Source organism: Monodelphis domestica, chromosome 7 (genome assembly GCF_027887165.1).
Source record: "Monodelphis domestica isolate mMonDom1 chromosome 7, mMonDom1.pri, whole genome shotgun sequence".
In the NCBI taxonomy this organism is placed as follows: Eukaryota; Metazoa; Chordata; class Mammalia; order Didelphimorphia; family Didelphidae; genus Monodelphis; species Monodelphis domestica.
In genome coordinates, this window is record NC_077233.1 from 280,650,471 (window position 1) to 280,671,349 (window position 20,879).

At 46.0% G+C, this 20,879-nt stretch overlaps 2 protein-coding genes across 4 annotated transcripts in view; one reads left to right on the top strand and one right to left on the bottom strand.

Moving 5' to 3' along the window:
- The first annotated feature begins 53 nt into the window (after nt 1-53).
- On the top strand, nt 54-10,339 carry SMCR8 (SMCR8-C9orf72 complex subunit). The gene is made up of 3 exons (XM_056803927.1): nt 54-351; nt 477-3,131; nt 5,370-10,339. Exons 2-3 carry the CDS (start codon nt 760-762, stop codon nt 5,821-5,823), a joined length of 2,826 nt encoding a protein of 941 aa, XP_056659905.1. The 5' UTR covers nt 54-351; nt 477-759; the 3' UTR covers nt 5,824-10,339.
- Nucleotides 10,340-10,749: 410 nt separating this feature from the next.
- Nucleotides 10,750-20,879, bottom strand: part of SHMT1 (serine hydroxymethyltransferase 1) — a 28,532-nt gene continuing 18,402 nt past the window's right edge. For all 3 annotated transcript variants that reach the window (XM_001379089.4, XM_056803928.1, XM_016423759.2), the window contains 4 exons: nt 17,106-17,228; nt 14,636-14,752; nt 12,483-12,593; nt 10,750-11,189 (listed from right to left, as the gene is read on the bottom strand). In XM_001379089.4, the coding sequence (XP_001379126.1) occupies nt 11,017-11,189; nt 12,483-12,593; nt 14,636-14,752; nt 17,106-17,228 (524 nt within the window). In that variant the 3' untranslated portion in view covers nt 10,750-11,016. The remainder of the gene's footprint in view (nt 11,190-12,482; nt 12,594-14,635; nt 14,753-17,105; nt 17,229-20,879) is intronic.

The window sequence follows — 20,879 nt, forward strand, 5'->3', positions numbered from 1 at the left end:
CTAGGATTTCCCGCCCAGAAGAACACTTCCCAATGGTTCCCAGTCCTTCTCTCGCCCGACCCACCTTCCGTTTTATCGCTTTCGTTTTCTTTCCTCTTTCCTTCCATGATGCCCTTCTGTGGGACACTAGACGGGAGAACTTCCGGTTTACAAGGGTGACGCTCTGTGGGTCATGTGATTCGAAGATGGCGGCGCTGCAATAGCTGGCTGGCTACTGTGCCGTCCGAGAGTCTGGGACAGTTTTGTTCCTGCGAACTTCAGCCTTAGGGACAGCGGCAACATCTGACTGAACTCCGCGGTGGTCCGCAGCTTTGGGCAGGGGAGCGCCCACTCGAGACAGCAGCAGCATAGGTGGGAACGCAGGCTACCTCGCCTCTGATTTCCCGGGTTTTGCTTTGCCCGGTTAAGGGTGGGTTAGCTGCGGGCGTGAGGGGAGGAGGACGAGACTTCACCTTCCGCCCTTCCAACCCCTCCAGGGGCTGGAGCCAACTGCCTGGTCCGGAACCGGCCTCGGGAGACCCTGAGGCACGAGGGACTCGTTTGGATGAGGACATTGAAACCTCTGCTGGAACCGGATGTTGTGAGGGGCGGGAGCCGAGAACCCCAGTGCTGCCGCCGAGAGAGCCTGCGGTGCTGGAAGAGCTCTCGTGAGTCCGCCCCTCTGCCCTCGGAGACCTCTGCTCATTAGTTCTCCTTGTATTTTTTATTGATTTCTCTGCTTTCACTTCTCCCTCATGCCCTTTTACCATAACTGGAAATATGATCAGCGCCCCTGATGTGGTGGCCTTTACCAAAGAGGAAGAATATGAGGAGGAACCCTACAATGAGCCGCCCCTGCCAGAGGAATACTCCGTTCCCCTGTTCCCCTTTGCAAACCAGGGGGCTAACCCGTGGTCTAAACTGTCAGGGGCCAAATTTACTCGGGATTTCATTCTCATCTCAGAGTTCTCAGAGCAGGTGGGACCTCAGCCTTTGCTGACCATCCCTGATGATACCAAAGTTTTTGGCACTTTTGATCTCAATTACTTCTCCCTCCGGATCATGTCTGTGGATTACCAGGCCTCCTTTGTGGGGCATCCATCTGGCTGTGCCTATCCCAAACTGAACTTTGTGGAAGACTCCAAGGTTGTACTGGGAGATTCAAAGGAAGGAGCATTTGCTTATGTGCACCATCTCACCCTTTATGATCTGGAGGCCAGGGGCTTTGTGAGGCCATTTTGCATGGCCTATATTTCTACTGATGAACATAAAATCATGCAACAATTCCAAGAGCTCTCAGCTGAATTCTCTAAGGCTTCAGAGTGCTTGAAGAAAGGCAATAGAAAAGCTTTTGCAAATGAACTTGAAAAAAAATTGAAAGATCTAGATTACACCCGGACAGTGCTGCACACTGAAACAGAGATCCAGAAAAAGGCCAATGACAAGTGGTTTTATTCCTCTCAGGCCATTGAGAAGGCCAATGAACTGGCCAGTGTGGAAAAATCTATTATTGAACACCAAGACCTATTAAAGCAAATCAGATCTTATCCTCACCGAAAACTGAAGGCATCTGATTGCTATCCAGCAGTTGAGCCAGATTGTTCCCAGGATCAATCGGCTGACCAGGCATCCACTACCTCTAAGCCTGATGAGCCTGCTGAAACAAACCTTTATAGACGAAGACCCTCATATACCCCCAAGCTCATCAAGGCAAAGTCTGCTAAATGTTTCGACAAGAAGCTGAAAACCTTGGAAGAACTTTGTGACACTGAGTTTTTCACCCAGACCCTGGCTCAATTAAATCATATTGAGCACATGTTTAGAGGAGATCTGTGCTACCTTTTGACCAGCCAGATTGACAGAGCCCTTTTGAAACAACAACGTATAACTAATTTCCTCTTTGAAGATTTGTTCATTTTAGCTGATAAAGTAGTAGAGAAACAGGATGATATGCCTTTGGAGTATAGTCAGGACAAGCTGCATGCCAGATCTTTGGAAGATTGTCCAATTCCTAAAGTGTTAATTAATGTAGGATCTTTTAAGTCCAGTGTGGAGTCTGTACTTATCAAAATGGAGCAGGAACTTGGAGATGAATTCAAAGAGTCTGAGGTAACAGAATCTAGTGTTTATGATCATCAGGAGAACTTGGATTACCTTGACATGGATATGAAAGGAAGTGTCAGTAGCGGTGAAAGTATTGAAGTTTTGGGAACTGAAAAATCTACTTCTGTTTTATCTAAGTCTGACAGTCAAGCAAGCTTGACTGTCCCATTGAGTCCTCAGGTGGTCCGGAGCAAAGCAGTCAGTCGGAGGACTATTAGTGAGGACAGTATTGAGGTTCTTAGCACTTGTCCCTCAGAGGCCTTGATTCCTGATGACTTTAAGGCAAGTTACCCAAGTGCCATTAATGAGGAACCTTATGTGGAAGAGCCTTATGCAGATGATGATGGAGCTATTCACTTTAGTGCAAGTGTCAATCAACAGGATCTTGGTGAGATAGAGGGCAGTTCAGAAAATACCTTATCACAAACGGACTCTGCTTGTTGTATTGGAAAAGAGAGTTCAGGCCTCCTCATACCAAATTCTGACCAAACACAAAAACACTGCGATGAAGATGGAGTGGTCAGTATTCCCCCACAACGTTATAGGGAGAAGCAACAGGGATTTCATGTGGACTTCTCAGTGGATGATATCAACTCTTCCTCCCAAGAAAACACAACAGAAGGCCTTTCTCCTTATGACCAGGACCCAAACTGCCTGAGAAGCAGCAGAGATCTCAGTAAGATCAGCCTTAATGAATATGGAGATTCTACCAGCTATATAAGCAGTGCAGCATCCACCAGTTCGGATAGAACTCCTTCGCCTGCCCATCACATTGGCCTCTCCTCAGAGAGGCATAAAAAAAAGGCTGGGCAAAATGCCTTAAAGTTCATTAGGCAGTACCCCTTTGCACACCCTGCAATCTATTCTCTGCTTAGCGGGAGGACTCTTATTGTGCTAGGGGAAGATGAAGCAATAGTGAAGAAGCTTGTGACAGCTCTATCTATCTTTGTTCCCAACTATGGCAAATCTGCCAAGCCTGTGAAACACTGGGTCTCTTCCCCTTTGCACATAATGGACTTTCAGAAGTGGAAACTTATTGGCTTACAGAGGTAAATGATTAGAGATAGAACTTTTTAATAAGGTGGTGATGGGCACATGGTCTTTGTAATCTCCTAAGCAGGTCTCAAGACAGTAGACAAAGTGGATCACAGCCAGCTAGGTGTGATTTTAAGGGCTCTGATGAGGTTGCCCCCCCCCCCCCATTCAAAATACCTTTCTTACTAGTAGGCTAGTGCCTACAATTCCTTTTACCAGGTGACCTAGCCTTTCATTCCATAGCTAATGCAGAGGACATGTTGAACGTACTTGAGATTACTTGTAAATACTTTAGCATACTCAATACATATATTGTGCTGCCAATATAAATATTGTTCATTACATAGTTGGACTTCTATTTGGGATTACTTGTCAAGTTTACAGGATGAGTTTGATTCCGACTTTTCATATACTAGATCTCTTTTCTGTATCCCCTTCAAATTAGTGAAGTTTGACTGCTAACGGCTTATTGATTTGTATAAGAGGCTTTAATATTAGGATCATGATATAAGGCAGAGATAGAATGTAAAGTACAAGAGTCAGGTGCAGAGGTAAACAGATTTTTTTTTCATATATTTTGCCTTACTATTAAAAAGACTTTTTAGCAAAAACTTGAAGAAGGGGACCTAAAGGGGGGAGGGTACTTATCATGAGGAAGGGGAAATGTCAAAGAAAGGCAACTTGGAAGAATTCCCAAAACTCTTAGGAAAGAATGATAAAGAGTCTGATTATCAATATGATAAGATGCTTATAGGTTGGGGACAGTTAGGTAGTATAGTGTTGGGAGAACCCAAGTTCAAATCTGGCCTCAGACATTTCCTAGCTGCTACGAATCTGGGCAAGTCACTTAACCCCAATTGCCTAGCCTTTGTCGCTCTTCTGACCTTGAGTTAATACTAAGACAGAAGGTATGGGTTATTTTTTTTAATGTTTATGGGATAAAAGCAAAAAACACTTATCCTAGAAATAACTCAACCAAAATTAGTATGTTGTGAAGAAATTATGGGAGTAAAGACCTGGGTTTTAGTCTAGTTCTTCTTGACTAGCTATGGGACTTGGGATAAGTTATTCCAACTCTGAGCTTCAGTTCATCCATCTACAAAGTGGGGATGTTTGTTCCTGCTTTTTTTCAGTGATATTTTAAGGGCAAGATGTTGTTTTATCTTGGCAGATGACTCATGGGGGAAACTTAGAATCGTGGAAGCACAGAAGAGATACACCACTGGGGGTGGAATAGAATGTGGAATGAGAGGGATGATTCTGTAAATCAGGGGGCCCCAAACTACAGCCCGTGGGCCACATGCAGCCCCCCAAGGCCATTTGTCTGGCCCCCACAGCACTTCCAGAAGGGGCCCCTCTTTCATTGGTGGTCAGTGAAAGGAGCACTGTATGTGGCAGCACCACACAGCGTGGTGTCACTCATGTACAGTACTACTTCCAGTGACATAATCCTTTGTGTGGCGCCTTGTTCTGAGAGTAACTGAACGAGAATGAGGTGCTACGCAAAGGATTATGTGGCTGCACAATGGAAGATGTCAGCATGGTGAGCGGTGATCTGGGGGAGGGGATTCCACACTGTATATACTGCTGCCCTGTATAGTGGTGGTGGTGATGGGCTGTGCAAGGTGTGACAGGCCCATCCCAGCCAGCGCTGCAGCCTCTGCTATCCCAGACAGCATATATAGATTTGTTCATAGTTTTTTAATAGTCTGGCCCTGCAATGGTCTGAGGGACAGTGAACTGGCCGCTGTGTAAAAAGCTTGGGGACCCCTGCTGTAAGTGAGGAAGAGGTGAAAGTGGTATTAATAATGTTCAGGACCTTACATATGGTAGACACTTGATAAGTGTCAATTGAATTTAAAATACTTTAATCCTTGAATACCATGATTCTAACATTGCAACCAATAAAATATTGAAGATTTCTATGGGTAACTATGGAAGTTGGATGTATACGAGTGATAGGTAGTATAAAGAAATACAGAAGTCTAAAATGTGGAAAATATTGAGAAGATCAACTAATACTTCCTTAGTTTGAGTGATCTAGAGGATTTAACAGGAGGTCAGTAAAAGATTTTTAAAGAAATTAAAACTATCCTTTTACATTTATCCTATAACTAACTCCTGTTTCTCTGCGCTGTAAGCTGTGATCTAGAAGAGGTCGCTGAGGTTGCCTAATCACCTAATTTTCCTGACCTGTCTCCTTCTATATTTAGGACCCGTTGTCCTCATTAACCTTTGCCCATCTGTTTCAGAGTGGTTTCTCCGGCTGGTGTCAACACTCTCCATTCCCTGAACCGATACAGCCGTTATACCAGCATACTAGATTTGGACAACAAAACACTGCGTTGCCCACTCTACCGAGGCACATTGGTACCCCGTCTGGCAGATCACCGCACCCAGATCAAACGGGGGAGCACCTACTACATGCATGTACAGAGTGTCCTGACCCAGCTGTGTTCTAAAGCCTTTCTCTATACTTTCTGTCATCACCTACACTTGCCCATCAATGAGAAGGAGACCGAACAGTCTGTGGTAGGCCGACAGGTGAACTTCTTGAAGCTGCACCTGGGCCTGGTCAATGAGGATGTCAAAGTGGTGCAATATTTGGCTGAGCTGCTCAAGCTGCAGTACATCCAAGAGCCTGTTAGGCCTAATCACTCAATGCTCAGGTTTGACTATGTTCCCAGCTTTTTGTACAAAATCTAGGCCTGTTCCCAGCAGTTATAATAGAAACATAACATGACTTAGGTTAAGAGTGCAATGGGGATGAGCAAGCATTTGCTTGAGTTTGACTTAATATTTCTGCTATTCATTGAAAAAGAAAATTAGATGGTGAAAAATGTTAGTAACATCAGAACCTTTCCAGCTAGGGAACTGCAGATGTTAAAAGGTTCCTGACAACTCAAGAACCAAATATGGGAGATTTTCCACAGCTGAGCTTTCTTTAAGCTATTTAAGAGGGCCGTTAGCTACCATTAAGTTCTTTGTTCTGTCGGGCCCCTGGATTCAGAATAGCTCTTCATTGTACAGTGATGGGGACCACAGTAGGCACAGGAATGGCTACACTGGGTCCTTGAAAGTCAAAATGCCCCTTGATATTGAAAAAACTCACTATAAGCTACACGAGGGGTGCACAGCTCTAGACATCATAGAAAACCAAAAGGGAGTCCAGCCAAACAGGAAATTCGACTTAATAGGGGCAAAACGAACAGGGAAATCAATTCTATGGCAAATAGAAACTTATTACATAATTTGCACATTAACGTCTTCTCATTAAGAAAGACCTCAGGTAATTGACAGTGGCCCTGTAATTATCTGACATCACTGGAGCCTGTTGTATTTAAAAGGTGTTTAATTGTGGTCCCCAAAAACTGATTGCCCCTTGACCCGAGGTGGGAGGAGTGAAAGCAAAGCAGCTGCCATTTTGAAAGCACCTGATTGGGTGGTTCGAGAGAAAGTCTCAAGCAGCCCCACTTGAAAGATGATGAATGTATGCTAGAATCTTCCATTGTTTCTCATGCCCACAGAGATCCATCTGTGCCTTGTCTGCTTGTTTCATTGTTCAGTCTTAATTGGGGGGTGGGGGGGAAGAGGTCCAAAAAGACTTTTGAGCGTAGCTATGCTGTGTCAGCAGAAGTGATTTAAGATCTTGGTTTGGAAGGTGTCAGCACAACCAAGAACAAGGCAGAGGGCATGGAAGGGGTGGGGCCAAATTTACCAGTTTGACCAGTACCATCAAGCCAAGGATTGGCAATTAATGTGGTTTTGTTCTACTAGTTTCTCTGATCAGGATTTAGTTTGCTGTCATGGAAGAGCTCTGGGGAAATGTTCAAAATGTTCAAGTCACCGCTCTCAACTCCAAAGTCCTCTTATCCCATCACAACTTCTCTTACTCTCTCAGGGGGCATGACTTGCAAGCTGGTGAAAGGGCCCTGGTTCATTTCACTTATTTGTGACTAGCAGGCCAGATTCAAGAACTATTTGGATGGGCTTAGGCTAGCCCATCCTTCGATGATGGTGATGGGTTTAAGAGGACAGCGTCCACTTCTTCACCTGTTTTGGTTCCACCTCCACAGAGGATTCAGATTTTAAAAAGGTGGTGGGGAAGGTTATATAAATTCATTCCTCTGCCTTTATCTCAGGACTTAGACTGAGTATCTCCTGGCTTTTATCTTTACGCCCTCACACCTGCCACCAGAATATGGAAACAAGTATTTTCTCGTAACCTTGAAATTTTAAATGTTTTCAAAGAATGCTATTTTTCTTCTAACCATGAGACATTGTTTTTAATTTATTTCTCAAAAAAATGTGATTATAGATATAAAGCAATCTGGAATTCTTCACTCGATGTGGTTGTTCCCATTGAGTCAGTGTCGGTGGAGGATTCTTGGTTGGTATGTGTGTGTTTTCCTGCTTTTCAAGTTTGATGTAGGGCTTCTAGTGTCCTAACCCAAGGGCGCTTTGAAGCCAGATCTTGGGGCAACTAGCTTTTCCCTTTCCATGAAGGTTCCGAACCAGGACCTGTATACTCTGCCCTCTCCCAAAGAATAATGACGAGAAGGGATTTGCTTTTGTATTGTTTTCCTCTCCTTCCCCTACCTGTTGTGTTTAAAGGAGCAGAAGGAAAGCCACCTTCCTCCCATTCCCTACTCCCATTTTGTCATTAATAGGTATTTGTAATGTGGTATGTCAAGCTGATAAACTTGGGGGACTTTTTCCATGAGGGAGCAGCTTAGATTTCTTTAGGTCTCCCACCCCATTTTCTTTCCCACAATGCATTTCCATAGCAAAAAGCATAGAAGAGCTTCCTCGTGCCTTTGAAACCTGAGGCACAAATCATGACACAGACCTACTTGAAAAACCTGTCAATTGCTGATATAGCTTAGGGCCTTTGCATCTATAAAGGAGGGAGCTGCAGTTCTCATTAAAGGGAAAAAAGCCTGTTGAATTCATGGGAATGGTGAAAGAAAAACAGTATGCAAAAGGAGTGACAAAAGAACTGCTTCAACTAGAAAATGGATAAAAGCAGCAGATTCCACACAATCGGCACAATCAATATCATGAGCTTAAGTAAGGTGGAACACTTTCCTAGTCTTGACCTCGGTGGCATTTCAGAAGGTAGAACCAAAATTGTTACCATTAAGACAGGAAAAACCCATGCCAACGAATAGGCCACTTTTCCCTATATGAGTCTGATTTGACCTATATTTCAATTGGAAAATGATTTTAGGGAATATGAATTCAGCAAAAGAATGTTTCACTTAAAAACAGGTTTTGAGAAATTACAAGAAGTTATTTACAGCTTTGGGTCTAGGTGTTTAACACCCCCATAAAGTGGAATTTATCTAAAATGCACTCTAGTGAGACCGATGTTAAGACTTTTTTCCATTTCATATTGCTGAATCTGTTAACACATCTCGCTTATTATTTAATCTGAGGAAGGATGCAAAGCCGTTGAAATTCATTTGTTATCTTTCACAAACCTGAGTTACAAATATTCAGATAAAATGCTACATTCTCAAAAACTAGATAACATTAGCCCTACTCTTTAACCTTTTTTTGGGGGGGGTCGATTCATTTTTAGGTAACAAACACAGCTTTTGTTTTTAAGTTTGAGAGCTAGATTTTCGTTATTTTTTGTTTTATGCCATCTTTTCTGGGAAAACTAAGGCAAGAACTGGTCAATAGAAACTTAATCATCTGGCTTGTTAAGTATTTATAGGTACATATTTTTAAAGCCCTGTTTAGAATATAAAACAAAAGGCATGTATTAAGCCACATTAATCTAATATCTCTTGCTTCACCCTGTCCCCAAACCAAGTTTTCCCCTCCTGGAACTTCAATTGACATAAATATTGCCAGTAAAAGTTGGGCAACTTCCTATATCGCTGCTTTAAAGCTTTAGTACAGTCTTCAGTCAGCCCAGCTGGAACATGCAATTTTCCAAGCATACTTTTAATTTCTATTCATGTATATGGAGAAATCTTTGGAATAAAACCCAATTCGAACCTAAACCTGAACCCATTTTCAGCTCTAGAGGGGGCCGGCAGTTTCTAATCTGCTTGACAGGGCTTTCAAGGTTCTATGAAGTGTCTAAGAAAAATGATTGCTTGCTTTTGAACAGTCTGGTTTTTGTCAGTACCAAGAGCATGCACCCTTCTCCCCTTCCCAGCAGACCCCCGTGTTGCATGTCAGGTCACAGTCCTTAGTGTCTCCTTCGTGGTATCCCGTCGGTGCTATCACTGGGCACCCCTTCTCAGACTAGAATTCATCCGAACAGCCTGTGCAGGAAGGTCACCAAAGGCAGCAGGGAAAGTAGCTTCTCGTTCGCCTCCCGAACAGTTCAGAAAAGATGCCTGGAGTGAAGCTTCAGAGAGAGCGTTGAGACTGGCTTTAGGAAGGGAGGGAAACAGGGATGTAAGAGAAGCTTCCAATGCCTTAAGCGGCCGCTATCTCTGCTTTGGGAAGCGAAGGCAGCAGAGTTCCAGGAAGCTCGAGGACATGCGGGGTCCATGAGGCTTATCGAGTGCCTCCAAGCAGGAGGGCCGATCATCCGCCTATCCTGCCCAGAACGTGCCCATCACTTGGGCAAGGAGCAGGCTGCCCTCTAGACCGTTTATCCGCTGCCGCCAGCTCCCAGATGGAAGCAAGGACGGGAAAATGGGGGAATCGGCACCCAGAGGTGGCTCTTGAAGCGCCTGCTTCCAACTAGAGGGGATGAGTCCAGGGCAGCAGTTGGGCCGACCTCTATGCTGTCTGCCCCTAGAAGGCAGAGCTACAGGGTATAGTCTCACCCCTGGCAATCCAGACACTGAGCAGTTTGGAATACTGACGGGGTCGAGAGAAAGATGGCCTTTTCTGGTACAGGGGAACCCGGGCTCTGATGAATTCTGGCTTATTTTAAAGAAAAACTATTTTATTATTGCATGTTCCCTTGTTTGTATTTGTAAGCGTGTACAGACGTTGTGTAAGTGGTAGTTTAACAAGTGCCCAATGGAACTAGTGTACTTGGCATGTCTGTAATATCATTTTAGAGGTGTTGCTGCACACGTATGAGTTAATGCCAAATGAATAGTATGAGAAATGTACTGTAAAAATTTAATTTATTTGAGTTCAGATATTTTTGAAATACAAATTTGGTTGTATTTTTAAAGCTATCATTCTTGTCACACTGTGTGTTTAATTTTATTGTGCTATTAAAAATGGTCATTACTGTTTTGCACCCAGCTGTTTGAAAAAGAACTTCTTTGGGAAGTGCACGGATCTCTCCCTGGAATAGAAGGCTGCTGTTCCAGATCAGCAAGTGATCCCTCCTGTGAGGGATCTGCTTTTCTGGAAATGAGGGCCCCCCCCCCCCAAGTGTGGTGGATTAAGGGCGGCATTACAAGGCACTTTGAGCTCCCTCTGCCTGAGGCTGCAGCACACACACTTTACTCTTAGCTCAAGCTTCCCAGCCATTTTCCCTCCAACTAAAATGGCGGCGATCCAGGGCTTTTGGCATTGCCCCACCATGATCCCCGGGATGGAGTAACCTCACAAGATAGTAACATGGCTGCTGACGTCATTGTCCCCGGCTATGGGATGCTCTGATCGCATGAGATGAGAAAGTAAGACTCAAGATGGATTCCCTCGTGATTGAGGATGGCCGATGAGGACAAAATAGGTTTATTGTTTGTACACCACCTTTGGAAGGATATGCACGCCCAGGGTGCCGTCCCTGGCAGTCCTTTTCCAAGGCAGAGGTTAGGGGAAAGCTCATTAAATAGACCCCTCCCCCGTCTCATTTCCCAACCCCCTCCCAGGTTAGCTTCCTACCTTCCTTTCTTAAAAGGAGGCTTTTGGCACGCGGGTAGCCTTCAGATCAGGCTTCGGGACTCATGGATGGAGTCCAGCATTTCCTTAAAAGCCAGGGATTCCGGGCAGAGGGAATGTGGTGGCAAAGCTCTCCACCTTGTCTCTGAGGGCCTTCACAGCGCCCTGGTAGTGCGCGTCCCCGGCCAGTTTCTCCTTGAATTCCTTCATGGTGGCCTGAGGCCCGACGTCCCTCTGGATCCGCAGCGCCAGTTCTATTCCTGCAGAGACAAAAGGACCGCCTGAGAGGCAGCTTCGTGAGGGCACCCCCAAGGCCCCGGGGCTCGGGGATAAGGACGCAGCTGTCCAACCAGCCGACCACCGTCTGCCGCTGGTCTCAGCCCTGAGCACAGGACGACGTGTCGCGCGACAAGCAAATCACAGGGATCTGGATCGGTCCGTCTTCCTCAGTCTTCTGGAGCAAGAAGCAAAGGGGGAGGAAGAGGCCTCGAGGGCCAACACAGCAGCAGAGACAAGACCAGCCACCGTCCGGAGGCCAAATCCCGCTCTTCTTACTCGATTAAAAAGCACTGAACAGAGGGACCTGCCGAATTCAGAGGGGCCTCTGCGTATCAAAACGAGTTGTCCGGATCCCTCCGCCAGACTGGAACCCTGTGAACCTAAAGGGAGAGCCGCGGGAAGAGGCCCCATTAGGGACCCCGAAGCTCTGCCCCTGGGCCTCGGTTTCTTCATCTGTAAAATGAGTTCCATTGGAAGTCTACAGTCCCATGCCTTCAGGCAGGCTGGATTAGTGGAGAAGACGCTCCGAAGGGATCTCTGCTACTTGCAACATTCAATAGCTCAGTACCAGCGGACGAGTCCAAAGACAGATGGACAGATCAGATCAACGAGAAGGAAACTTCAGTTTGTAACAGATCAACAAAAATATTTTCCATCTACGGCCCAGTCTGGTTGTTAGCTTTTAGGAAAGAAAAGGCGAGTTATCTTAGATCCACATGAGACTCTAAGGGTCTCAAAAAGGCACCAGCTAAGTGTATTGGGCCTGGAGTCAGGAAGACCCGAGTTCAAATCCAGGCGCAGACCCTTGCTATGTGACCCTGGGCACGTCACTTAACTTGTTTTCCTTAATTCTCTAGAGAAGTAAATGGCAAACCAGTCCAACATCTTTGCAAAAAAACCCATGGTAAAAACCAGATGTGACTGAATAATGACAGCAGGGTCTGAAAAGATCCCATGGAAAGGTTCCAGGCAAAGGGACTGATTACACCACGCGGTCTTAAAAATGGAGGGATCTCCAAAGCTTTTGTGGAAGTTCACACGGATGATGTCTGTTAATATTTCTAATACCAGAAAATAAAACATTTCATGTTATGAGAATCGTTTTGACCTCAAGGACCCAGAAAGGGGTAAGTTACATGGTGAAATGCCGTAGTCCAGCCCTTCCCGGACATCTTGCACCTTGCGAGGAAGCAGGGCCTCCATGAACAGCCGCAGCTACAGGGATTGACTGGGCCCGACGGACCACGTCCCACCCTCCCAAGCCTCATGCTTACCTTCATGAATAAATTGGGCCACTTGGTGGAAATCTTTTTCTAGCAGTCCTCGGGAGGTCAGAGCTGGGGTTCCCAGCCTCAGTCCACTGGGTCTTAATGCACTTTTGTCTCCTGTGAAGTAAGAGATCGTCCCGTCACCTGCCAAACGGCTCACGAGTATTTAAAGACCACCTCGAGGGGGAGGACTTGCAAGGAGAATTCTAGCCTAACCCAAATATTTTAATAAAATTGTGTAAATGGCTCTGAAACAGCCCCTGCCATCGGCAGGCCTGAAATCAGGTGTGTCCGATGAAGAGCCGTGCAAATGACTCACAATGAGGTAACTCAGCTGTGTGCTCAGGACATACAAAAGGCTACTTTCCTGCAATGTGGTGCTGACCAAGGGCAAGCTAGAACTGCGTAGGTGGTTCTTAGACAGTCATCACAGCCCGACCCAATCAAGGATGCCCCACCTAGTTCCGGAGGGGCTACAAAAACCTTCCAAGCAGAAGAAAACTCAAATCTCTCAAGCTAGACCATACATTAATGTGGTCTCATCCCTTAGCACAGTGATGGTGAACCTAGAAATGGCCAGGACTGAGCGTGCCTGTGGCTGACCCTAACTAGAGCCAGAGTGAGGCCCAGCTGGGCGGCTCCCCTTCCCTGCTCCCCAGGACTTTCCGACTGCCCCAGCCCATTCATAGTGCAGTGGCCTGAGCCAGACAGAAACAGATGTCTTTACTAGAGAAGCAACCTATGTCTTGCCTATACAAAGTATTTGGGGGATTTGGGGATGTGTCTAGAGTTTGTACTTTAAGACGTGTTCAAAACGGTAGTCTAGTGATAAAAGTTTTATGAACCGGAGGTTAGCGACCAGCCTCCTGGCTGATGTCTAGCCCCCTCCCCAGATTCTTTCACAAGCAACCTTTGGGCTGCTTTAATTTGCCTTCTTCTTCCCCTTACCTCTTCCTGACCTGTTTAATTTGCATTCAAAGGGGTGCCTGCTCAGAGACCAGGTGGGCTAGAAGCTCTGGGAAACCCAATAGTGGCTAGTCAGAGGTGGCCCAATCAGCCAAGGAATCAGATTAAAACCTGACTCCAACCCTGGACCATTTGCTAAAAAGGCTCCATTGGAAGGACCCCATGGCAAGACGAGTGAATGTGTCAGGATGCTGTCATTTAACAGGAGAAACGGCTTCTACTTCCTAGAATGCTGGCGAAAGTGAGTGTACTTTGAAATTGTCAATGTCCCCTCAATGGCCACTTTGGAGGTTTGAGGGGATCACAGGGCCTGCACCCCTCGACTCTCCCTCTCCCCAGGCCTGACTACATCACCGCCCTGCCCCCCCCCCAGTTCAATGGGAGGGCTTCCTCCCTCCCCTGGGTGGCCTAAGAGTGGGAGGCACCTGGCACCCCATCTCTAGCTTTGGAAAACGTCCTTGATTCAGCTGCTTCCTTCTGAGGGACACAGTGGGTTATTCTCCCATTCCAGACAGCATAGAAACAGAATCCTCTCTGCTGAAAAACAACTAGCTGACAAGGAGACTGTGATTTCTTGAAGAATCTCACAGTACTGTGAAATAGTTTTTATGAAAACAAAAAAAATGTTTTCCCTACATAGAAAAGTCACATTCACCCTACTTAGGGTATAGCGATCCTATTTTATGGAGTGTTCCTCATTTCTTCCAATATGGCAGGTTAGGAGAGGACAAGAAAATGGTAAAATGCATTTGGAATCAATGGGTTCAGGAACAGCTAGGTGACTCAAGCACAGAGCCAGGCGTAGTCTAGAGGTCCTGGATTCAAATCTAGTTTTAGACACTTTCTAGATGTGTGTCCTTGGGCAAGTCTCACTTAACCCCAATGACCGAGCCTTTCCTGCTGCTCTTCTTCCTAAGAACCAATACTTAGTATCTTTCTAAGATGGAAGGTTGAAGGTTTTAAATTAGAACCAAATACACGAGTTCAAATGTGACGATTACTTAGTAAGCTGGGAAAATCCATTTTGCCTCTCTGGGTCCCTTTTCCTCATTTGTAAAATGAAAGGGAGGGAGACAGGTGAGCGAAATGAGCTCTCAGGTCCATCCAATTCTGACAAGATCTTTGAACTCTAAAGCTTAAAAAACAACCAAACACACACAAAAGTCCTTGGGATTATTAGAGGATGCTCTTACCTGGGCAGGTGTTCTTGTTACAAGCAATAGAGCAACTTTCTAGCACCTTCTCAGCTCTTCCTCCATCAGTGCCTTTGCTGCGTAGATCCAAAAGAATCAAGTGGTTGTCAGAACCACCTGGGGAAAAAATTGATACATAAACATCCAGAATGATGCCCCCATTCTACTCTCAAATGACCCAAATCCCTTTCTGTCAAAGCAAACCAGTAAGAATCACGCCATCAGATTTAGAGTGAGAAGGAATGCTGAAGACCATGGAGTCCAAACGCTTCATTTTATAAATGAGGAAACTGAGGAGCAGGGAGGTTAAATTGTCGCCAAGTAAAGGCTCTCCCAATGGTGGGCTACTCTTGGAAAATTAATAAATCTCTCCTCCCCCCCTTCTCTCTCTTCTTCTCTCCCCCTTTCTCCCTCCTCCCTCCCCCTTTCTCTCTTCCCTCCCCCCTTTCTTCCCTTTCCCTCTCTTTCTCTCTTTTTCTCCCCCCCCTCTTCTCTTCCCCTCTCTCTCTTCCCTCCCCCTCTCTTTCTCCCTCCTCCCTCCCCCCTTCTCTCTTCCCTCCCCCTCCCTTTCTCCCTCCTCCCTCCCCCTCTTTCTCTCCCAAAAGTAGACTCGTGTGAATTTCCCCGTTTTTATCGGTTCCAAGTCAGGTGCCTGTTGATTTGCTTCCATGGAAGAGCTTACACCAATTCACAAGCACCACATGACAGTTCAGGATGTTATAACCACCCCCAGGGAGACCATTTACAAGTTTTGGGGGGTTTTTAAGCCTTGTCTTCTATCCTAGAATTGATCCCAAGGCAGAAGAGCTGTAAGGCTGGGCCAGGGGGGTTCAGTGACTTTCCCAGGATGACTCGGGAGCTGGGGCCAGATCTGAACCCAAGACCCCCCGTCTCCAGGTCTGGTCCCCCCCCCCCATAGCCCTGCAATTCACCTGTGTGCATGCATTTCTCATCTTTCCAATCCACCCACCACAGAGGTCATGGGACGACCGGCAGCTCCCCAAACTCAACATTCTCCTGCCTGCCTCCATAGCCGCACCAGCTGTCCCAGGATTGGGAGGGGAACACTCGCATTCTGCACTGCTACTTCCTCTCCGAAGACTCCCCGCTAGCGCCGCCTCGGCTGTTCCAGTACGCGCTCCTTCTCCCATGTTGCGGGCGCTGTCTGCTCCCTCCCTGCCCGCTCCCCTCCACACCCGGGATCTGGTGTTTCCTCCCCCCCCCCCCCCACATCATCTTTGCATCTGCAGGGTGGAGGCTCCTGAAGGGCGTGGATGGGTGAGGACGGGGTGCAAGGCCTTCTGGGACGTCGGAATGACTGATTACACTGGAGTACCACCAAGGATGTGCATCTTGTTCCCACTGAAGTCAACCAAAGCAAGACTGAGCTCGCCCGGCGGGGGCAGAAGCCGGGGACGTGCCCGTGGGTGGTGCAGAGCCCCCTCAACCCCTGGGGCTCCACGCTCGACCGCCATCCCCTGAGGCTCCCCACAAATCCTGCCCCTTAGTAGGGGATCCGCTCTCCTAAGGGTGCTGCTCCCATCAGGCTTCGCCCCTTGTCCCTGGGAAGCCCCGGGGGCAGGGAGCGAAAGAGTAAACTGGGAGTCACGAGGAGGATCTTGGCTCACATCCTAGCGTGGCCCCTTCCCGTGTGGCCTTCGGAAAGTCAACGAACATGTTCGAATCTCGGTTTCCTTAACTGAAAAAGCAGGGCTGGACGACCCGTCCGCAGCGGTCCTCCTCCAAGTCTGCCTACGACAGCGAACGCCGCCCACAGCCTGGACATTACTTAAGAATCGGGTGCTGCAGGGTAGCGCCCTGGAGGCCTCGGACACTTCCGGCTCTGGGACCAGCTAACCCCACTGCCTGCCCTCACTGCTCTTCTGCCTTTGAACCAGAGCCCAGCAGGACGTTGAAATGGAAGGCAAGGGCTCAACGGAAGAGCTGTCCTATAGAGAGCAGAGCACCGCTGCGCCAATTGTGCCATCAGGAAATGAAGACCCGCTAATAGATAATAACAACAACGCCCAACCTTTATAAAGCACTTGTTACTGTGCTGAGCCCTTAACACTTATTTTAAGGGGCAGCTGGGTGGCTCAGTGGATGGAAAGCCAGGTCTAAAGAAGGGAAATCAAATCTGGCCTCAGGCACTTGGTAGTTGTGTGACCCTGGGCCAGTCACTTGACCTCCATGACCAAGCCCTTACCACTCCTTCTGCCTTAGAGCTAATAATATTGATTCTAAGATGGAAGGTAAGGGTTAAACAAACAAATAAAATAAAAAATGATCTCATTTCATCCTCCCAACAACCCTGGAAAGCTATTAATAACCCCCATTTTACAGATGAGGACACTGAGGCAAACAGGGTCAAACAAGCTGGTAAATAAGTAAACATGAACTTGGGTCTTCCTGACTCATTTGTCCCACGTTGATGGACATGCTCTCCAACGGACCGAGGGCAAGCACTTACCAGTTACTATGTGGTAACCCAGCTCCATCAGGGCTGCACACAGGGCTTTGCAGTTGGCCACCACCTGTTGCTGATAAGCCTTAAATTCAGGGGTCAAGGCTTGCTTCAGGGCTACAGCAACTCCTAGTCAGCAAGAGATTCTATGTCAATAATTGGGTAAATAAGGTTTACTAATGTAAAAAAAAACAACTTCTACCCCACCCACCTACTCCAGCCCCAGGAACAAAGTCAAAGAGCCAGATCCAGGCAACAACACCTTTCTTTTTTGAAAATTCTACTAGGTTTATTCCCTTCAAATCCCTATTTATAATACATCCCACAATTATTAGGCAAAAGCTTTCATTCCACTCAGTCCTGGAGGGTCCTGAGGTTACATCACAGAACCCCAAGGAGATTTAAGGGCTCTCATCTGGATGAATAATCTTGATCCTGATGTGAAATCAAAGGTAGAAGGTGCTGCTTTGGAATAGATTGACTACTCCATTTTTCTTTTTTTCAAAACCAGCCCAAAGCTGCCTCTTTGCTCCTCTCCTAGTCCTGCCCCCCAGACCAAGGATAATCCTTCATATACTTGTTCCCCCTGTGAATTTTAAAACTATTCCACCCTAATCAGATCATTCTTTAGAAGATTTGATTGAGCTATTTCCTGATCAATAACAAGAGATACTTGGAATAACAGAATCAGGTCTTGGAAAACCCACATTCTCCACCCTACTCAGTTTAACAAGATTTTGAAAGGTCTGCATCAAACTCAAGATTTAATTATCTGAGGAGATGGCCTTCAACAGACATGTGCAAAAAATGGCTCTGGGCTGTCCTAAGTCAAGCTAAGTCCTCATTGGTACGGATGAGACGCAGAAAAGTGATGTAAAAACGTCCATATAAGGCACTTCAGTTTCTGTCTCTTTCTCTTTCCCTGGAGAGGTGACTCTGGCTGGCAGCGTGCTAGGCGTTCCAACACCTTGGAATGGTGGCAGTTATTTGTTTGGGTTTTGGCGGTGAGTTTTGTCCTTGACCTGATTCAGGTTCAGACATCTCAGCTGCACCCCTTTTGAAGTTCAGGTTGATTCCTTCCTCCTTCACACTCCAAACCCTTACTTTCTAGATCTTCTAATCGTCCCGCCCGGTATCAGCCAGGCAGGGGGAGAAATCCTTCACCCTTTCCTTCTCTCTTCTTAATCTTCTCCACTATATCAATTAAATCACCATAAAATTTGGCAGCTGACTTGGGTATTTTATTATTTGGGTTTTTCACTAGGATTTTTATAAATAAAATCCTTGGTGACCTAAATTAATTATACATTCAGTCTCAGCCATCATTTCACCCTTTACACCTCCAAGTTTTCTCTTTGTACAGGCTAAGCATTGGGTTTCACTTCCGATTCCTTTTGTCCTCTCCAGCTGCTGCTGCTCCTCCTCTAAGGTTCCCTTCCATCTACTCTGTATTTATTTTCTTGGTTCTGACTGATGGGTCTTCTTTCCAGCTAAAACATAAAGTCCTTGGCAGAAACTGGCCTTTTTATCCCAAGTCCTTAGCCCAGTGCCTGGCCTTTAAAAATGCCTGTTGGTGGACCTGGCACTCCCTTCTCCTTTGTAGAGAAGATAGAAACATACTGATGGTTGAGAAGGTCTGCCTTCTGGCCCACTTCCATTCCAACCACTCCAAACACGCATCCCATGTCCACCTCGGTTTCCTCTGGCTCCCAACCTGACTAAAGGTCTTTTTGGTCATCCTTAGCATTCGTTCATCACCAGCCCAAGTCCTAGAGCACTCCTGACATTACCCTTTGAATTAAAAACTCAATTCCCTGCCTCATGGTCCAACCTTCTTTCTAGGCACATGTTTTATCTTTAATTTATTTTTTAAACTCTGACCTTTTGTCTTAGAACCAATACTAAGTATCTGTTCTAAGGCAGAAGAGTGGCAAGGGTTAGGCAATGGGAGTAAAGTGATTTGCCCCAGGGACACACAGCTAGAAAGTATCTGAGGCCACATTCAAACCCAGATCCACTTGACCCTGGGCAGTGTGTGTGTATGGCGGGGCTCCATGTGAACCAACAGACATTTTTAAGGGCCAGGCACTGAGGGATAAAAAAAGCCTTCTATGACCATTTCTCGGTATATTGTTCTTAAATATACTATGATAAAAGAAATCAATTACACTGAAATGAAGATATTCAAAAAGTCCAAGACTCCACTGCAGTTAGAATCCCTGGGGCTCTCTCTGAAATTTGTGTCCTTCTTGACGTATTCCCTTTCCTCTTGAGCCTAAATTCTCAAGACAATTTTAGGGTTAAAGCTCAGGTGTCCCAGACTATACAGGTGTTCCTTTCTATACAATGTAATTCTCTTCAAGATTGTAAAATGGGTTATCCATAGGGCTGAACTTTCCCTCTGATTTTTCATGGTTCCGCTGTCTCCTGGTTTTCCTCCTCACTCTTTTGCTGGATCATCATCCTTAAAGCCTCCATTGGTAAGTGGACCTGCGGTTCTATCTTAGAGCGTCTTCCCTCAGAGGTCCAAATTCTCCAAATAACATCTATTTATCTGGCCCTGGTTTCTCCCTTGAGCTCCTATGCCACATTACCAATTGACTAATGGGTATGCTTCCTCCAAGTACAGAGATATTATAACCTCAATATATCCAAAACAGAACTCATTCTCTCATAAACCCTTACCTTCCATCATGGAAACAATACTGTGTTTTCATTTTAAAGCAGAAGAGTGCTAAGGGATAGGCAATGGGGGTTAAGTGACTTGTCCAGGGCCACACAGTTAGGAAGTATCTGAGGCCAGATTTGAACCCAGGAACTCCCATCTCTAGGCCCAGCTTTTAATCCAGCTGCCCCCTCATTCTCTTTTCCCCAAAACCTATTCCTCTTCTAAATGTCCTTATTCCACCATTCTCTCAATGTTTATATCACACAACCCAATCAAGTTACCCAGTCTTGCTGTTTCTACATCCCTATCTGACATCCGACCTCTTCTCTATATTCAAAGTCAGCTGCTGAGCTCAAGTCCTCATCACCTCTTGCCTAGAGTACAAAAGCCTCCTAATTGATTGCCCAAGACTCTTCAGATCAGCTAGTTATTTCCTGTAATCACAGATTTTACCAAATCACTCCTCTGTGCAATCAACTTCAGGGGCTCCTGACTATCTTTCTGATCCTGGGTAAATGCATCCACTTAGTTTTAAAGCCCATCACAGTCTAGCCCCAAACCTTTCTATGCAACCTCATTATCGCTCCCTCCTCTTTGATGCACTCTAAAACTGTGGGTGCTTCCCATATGGAACTACTCCATCTTCCTGTTTTTATACTGACCACACTTCATCCCTAGAACTCCCTCCCTCCTCAGAGATGCCACTTTTACAGGAACCTTTTCCTAATCCTTTTCAATGGTGAGTTCTCTCCCTTGGATTTCTTCTCTTCACATTTATTCCTTATAGACTTAAATGTATACTTATCTCCTGGCAATTTAAGTTCCCTGAAATGAATGATTATTTGATCCAGGACAATTCTGAGGGACTTATGAGAAATAATGCTATCTTGATCAAGAGAAAGAACTGTGGGAGTAGAAATGCAAAAGGAAACACATGATGTATCACTTGTTTATAAGGGTATAGGATTTGGGGATTTGGTTCTAAAGTATGACTCTATTACAAAAATGAACAATATGGAAATAGGTTTTGAGGGATAAAATCATGTAAAACACAGTGGAATTGCTTGTCAATATAGGAGAGGGAAATGGGGAGGAAGGAAACACAAATCATG